At 38.2% G+C, this 4,209-nt stretch overlaps 1 protein-coding gene across 1 annotated transcript in view; it reads right to left on the reverse strand.

The window, feature by feature from the left end:
• The window catches only part of b3glcta (beta 3-glucosyltransferase a), an 80,935-nt gene extending 80,224 nt beyond the window's left edge, over nucleotides 1-711 (reverse strand). Inside the window, exon 1 of the mRNA XM_074680183.1 lies at nucleotides 448-711. Within this exon, the coding sequence (XP_074536284.1) occupies nucleotides 448-511 (64 nt within the window). The 5' untranslated portion in view covers nucleotides 512-711. The remainder of the gene's footprint in view (nucleotides 1-447) is intronic.
• Nucleotides 712-4,209: the final 3,498 nt, after the last annotated feature.

A 4,209-nucleotide genomic window follows, 5' to 3' on the forward strand; every position in this document is an offset into this window, starting at 1 on the left:
GCTTTGCCCTGAAGTGCATACATTAGCTGACTTGACTCTGTAGTTTTAATGTCGATGAGTCATTTAGAAGCGACTTCCTGCAGCTAAGACGCGTTCAAACACTAAGTAGAAGCTTTCAAACCTTGTCCTGTGACTGACTCTGGTGCAAACTTACAGTCATTGGTCTACATAAACCCACATGGCAGGCAGTAATTACAAATCGCCTTCTAACTCCTCAGGAAGTTGAGGGGAATCATGGCTCCGCACTTCTCAGACACTTAGGGAAATACACTCGCAGTTCGCCTCTTCTCGTAGCTTCACACACAGACTTAATTCAGGGTTACACTGCCGCTTCTTTCACGACACAAGCTTCACACTTGACAAACGACACAAACTGTTTACTGTTTAGGCTGTGTCAGACTCGCAGCTGCCATGACACGAAGATTAGAAAGTAAAGTGAGCACTTACAGAGCGAGAGGAAAATCCAGCAGCCTGCCACTTTGTGCCCGATGTGGGGCTTGTTCTTCAGCATCCTGGAGGAGTCCTGTGAGCGCTGGAGGAGGTGGAGAGAGCTCGCAGGGCATGAGCTTTGTGACAGTGTTATAAAAGAAACACAACAGGGCTTTTCCTTGTCACAGTTTCACGGGAAACGGGGAGTGGGTTTGTGCTCTGGTGGAAGGAGGCATCCCCCGTTTTCAGCGCGAGGCGCAGGGACGCGCTCTGCTGGCGGAAAATGAAGGTACACTGAGCTCAGCTGACGAGCTGGCAGCGCGTGCAGCTGGAGCCTCACAGCTGCTGCGTTCAAGTGCTCCTGGAAAACTTCACGTAATGATCAGCAGACGTTTGGAAATGATCTCTTTGAGGGGTTTCTGTCGTGACTGGTTCACATTTTACATTTATTTCTTCAAAATCAATTTAGGAAGAGTGATTTCTCTCTTCTTGAACTTTAGAGACAGGACTTAACAAAACTGAGAAGAGGCACAATGTTGAGTATCTTCAAGAAATTGTTCTCAAACATTACTTTTGAATTGTTTTCAGCTTTTTTCTTTTTAATTTTAACTTGACTGATCACAAATAGTCCTGTAGATATCTTACCAACAGTTAGATTCAGTACAATACGGCATTTATGCCATTTATTTTCACATTTTATAAATCCATTTAAACCAGAAACAATACTGTATGTACTAAAAGTTTATTAAACCCCACTTTTAAAAAGTTTATCACTTATATTTTCTCGGTGTAAATTTGTGCTTTAAAGTGTTTACCCTTTACCTAGCTGAAGAAAAGCATACATATTAGAGAAAAATAACCAGGACATAGTCATTCATCTAAATTTTCACACAACAACTAGCCTATATACCATACTATATAATTCTTGTAATAGCAAGAAGACAACAGGTGTAACTAATTTCATTAATAAGTTTTTGCTCCATCCAGTTCAGGTCTCTTCATAGGGTCTCTTTATGGGCTATGCCATACATCCCTATGGGATGCAGCCATATTGTATGGAAAATAATGTGTTTTCTCTTGGCATTAATCCTGTATTTTCACAAAGACCAGTGTTGGGTTTGAATCTCTGTTGGGGATAGTTTAGAACATTGTAAACAATTGAACCTTAGAATCTCTTTGTTCGAGACATGAGCTGCTGGGTCTTGTGCCAAAGAAAATGAGAAAATATTCCAAGGCTGTTCCCTGTAATTACACCTACATATTCTGAAAGGGTATATCCACCTATGGCCCCATTTATGTGTTTCATAAACATCTATCACACTGAGCTCATCTGAACTTGACACAATGAGGCATCTTTCCCTCTAATTATTCTTATAATTGCTTATTTTTTTTGTTCATTTATTCCAAGCATCGTGTCAGTCTGAGCGTGGGCTCAATGAGTAACTATAACACTGGTTTAGTGGTAATGGATCTTTAAATATGCAAGGTGACAAACTGCATAATTACTTTCTTTCTGGAGTCTTGGCATTGTAATACTCTGTCTGTTGCACTGTGACCCTAAAAAGCTGCTTTATCTTGTAATCTGAATTATCAGAGCACTTTACATGACAGCAGTTCAGCCAAGAACATAAAAGACATTTCAGTTCACACAATTAAAACTTCCACCAATTTAAGTTTTTGCATTAAGATGTTGCTATGGGATCTCAGAAAGTCATATGTGTATGAAGTTTGTTCAGTTATGAAATCTCTTTGAGAGGAACTGTATTCTGAGAGCTGGGAGATTAATAATTCAGCGGGAACAAGTGTATACAAAGCATTGTATATCATAGACTCAATTGATTTCTTTTCATTTTACGATGTAGAAAAAGAAAACAAAAGCAGAAAATTCTGAAAACTGTCTGTAACATGTGTTGTGTGGATATATAAATGGTATCTGGTCTTGCATGTTGCATTATCAACAAAAAGATTATGGTATTTTGTAGTTATTTGCAACCGTTTAAGTCAATGGAAAATTATTTGATTGGTTTCAAATATAAATAATGATACTGACTTTGAATTTTATTACCTTATCCTACTAGATGCCACATTTTGGCATCAAAGTTACTCCACTTTTGTAGCAGTACAAGACTGCTTCTACAGTGTGCAGATGGAGAGACAGTATGTCAAGCATCCAGTGAAGGCATCATTCACACAGATGAACTTTGACAGATCAGTCAGAGTTGGCACTATGAACAAGTCTCTCCCACAGCTTGAGACTAGAAAAACCAAGACAGCATCTCTCTGAATCTTCTCTTGGATGATGGAAAATGAAAGAACACATTTGTGGACACTGACAGTTACTTGACTTACAGAGACATGACAGTGTTTCTGGTTTCATGACTGCTGGCAAAAGAAACGAAGCGTGTGCACACCACTGTCACTGAAACAGCCATATGACTTGTTTGATGATTTGCTGTTCATGAAGCATGAAATATGTATTACTAGTACAGAAGTGTGAGAATTGCATTACAGCTTAAATCAGATTTCCAAGTCAAAGCATGCAGTTTCACTGCAACATCACAGGGTTTTTTTTTTCTCCAGCTTGGGTGTAGCTACACATGTGGTGTGGTGGGTAGTTGTGACCTATAATCACGATGTTTTCCCACTCAGGATTTCTCCGGCTTTCAAGATAAAAAACGTCTCCTTTCCCTTTGTAAAGGTGCTGATATCCACTGAACATTTCTGCATAATTCAGAGCTCCCACTGCTTTGAATCTGTGTGGGTAATTAGGCTACAAAGTAGGACTGAGTGCTAATACAGAGTGTAATCAAAATAAATGTGGTGTGTGTAACCTGCCCTGGGTTTTTGTTACTTAGTGTGTGTTAATGTTAAGTTGCACTCATACTCTTCCTGTAAACAGTTGTAGTGGGAACCATGTTGGTAAGCATATGAGTGTTTCTGTCTATAACAGAGATGAAACACTGCAAGTTTTTTTTTTTTTTTTAAATCTCTGTGGGTACAATATCAATAAGCCGTTGCCTAACACAATAGAAATACCACATGTATAATTTGGGCTGTGGAAAATGCTGTTTATGAACACACTGTGATAAAACCAACCCTCTCATTTTGTTTATAAATGTCACGCTTTATTTTGTTTGCATAAAATGACTGTGCAGGCACTTGTGAATCCCATTACTTCTTCCTCATGCCTGAAATGCAAAGCTCAAAGTTCTCCAAAGTCACATCTTATAAAATAAAACAAGAAAAAGGGGAATAACATATGAGAGGTAATGTTCCCAACAGTTTATTTATTAAGCATGAAGTTGATGAATCTAAAAGGTATGCATCCATTTATCAATATTACAATCAAAGCTTCACTAAGACCAAGATAAAAACATTTGCAGAATGAGTTATACAACAAATCTCACAGATTAAGAAAAACTATAGAGATTTACAGACACTGACTGTAACAGAGTGTTTTGTCTCCAGATGAGGTTTTTTTTTGTCTCTCCTTATGTTTTTTGCCTCACACTCCCTGATTTATTTTGGTTTCTTATCCTTTGTTAGTTGGCTTCCTGTCCCTGTGATTCCTGCTCCCTTGTTTATCCTAATGAGCTACACCTGTGTCTTGTTAACACAACTCCCTGTGAGTATTGATCCCCTCTCTTCCCTTTCTTCCTGGTGTTAGTTCTTGAGTTTTTGAATATTTTATGAGGGTCTTTTTTTTTTTTTTTTTTTTCTTTTTACTTTTCTTTTTACTTTTTTTTTTACCTTGTTTTTTAGATACTTCTACTTGTAGCA

The sequence above is a fragment of the Halichoeres trimaculatus genome, unplaced genomic scaffold (assembly GCF_033239565.1).
Source record: "Halichoeres trimaculatus isolate MK-OKI-2021-1 unplaced genomic scaffold, fHalTri1.1 fHalTri1_scaffold_9, whole genome shotgun sequence".
NCBI classification, from domain to species: Eukaryota; Metazoa; Chordata; class Actinopteri; order Labriformes; family Labridae; genus Halichoeres; species Halichoeres trimaculatus.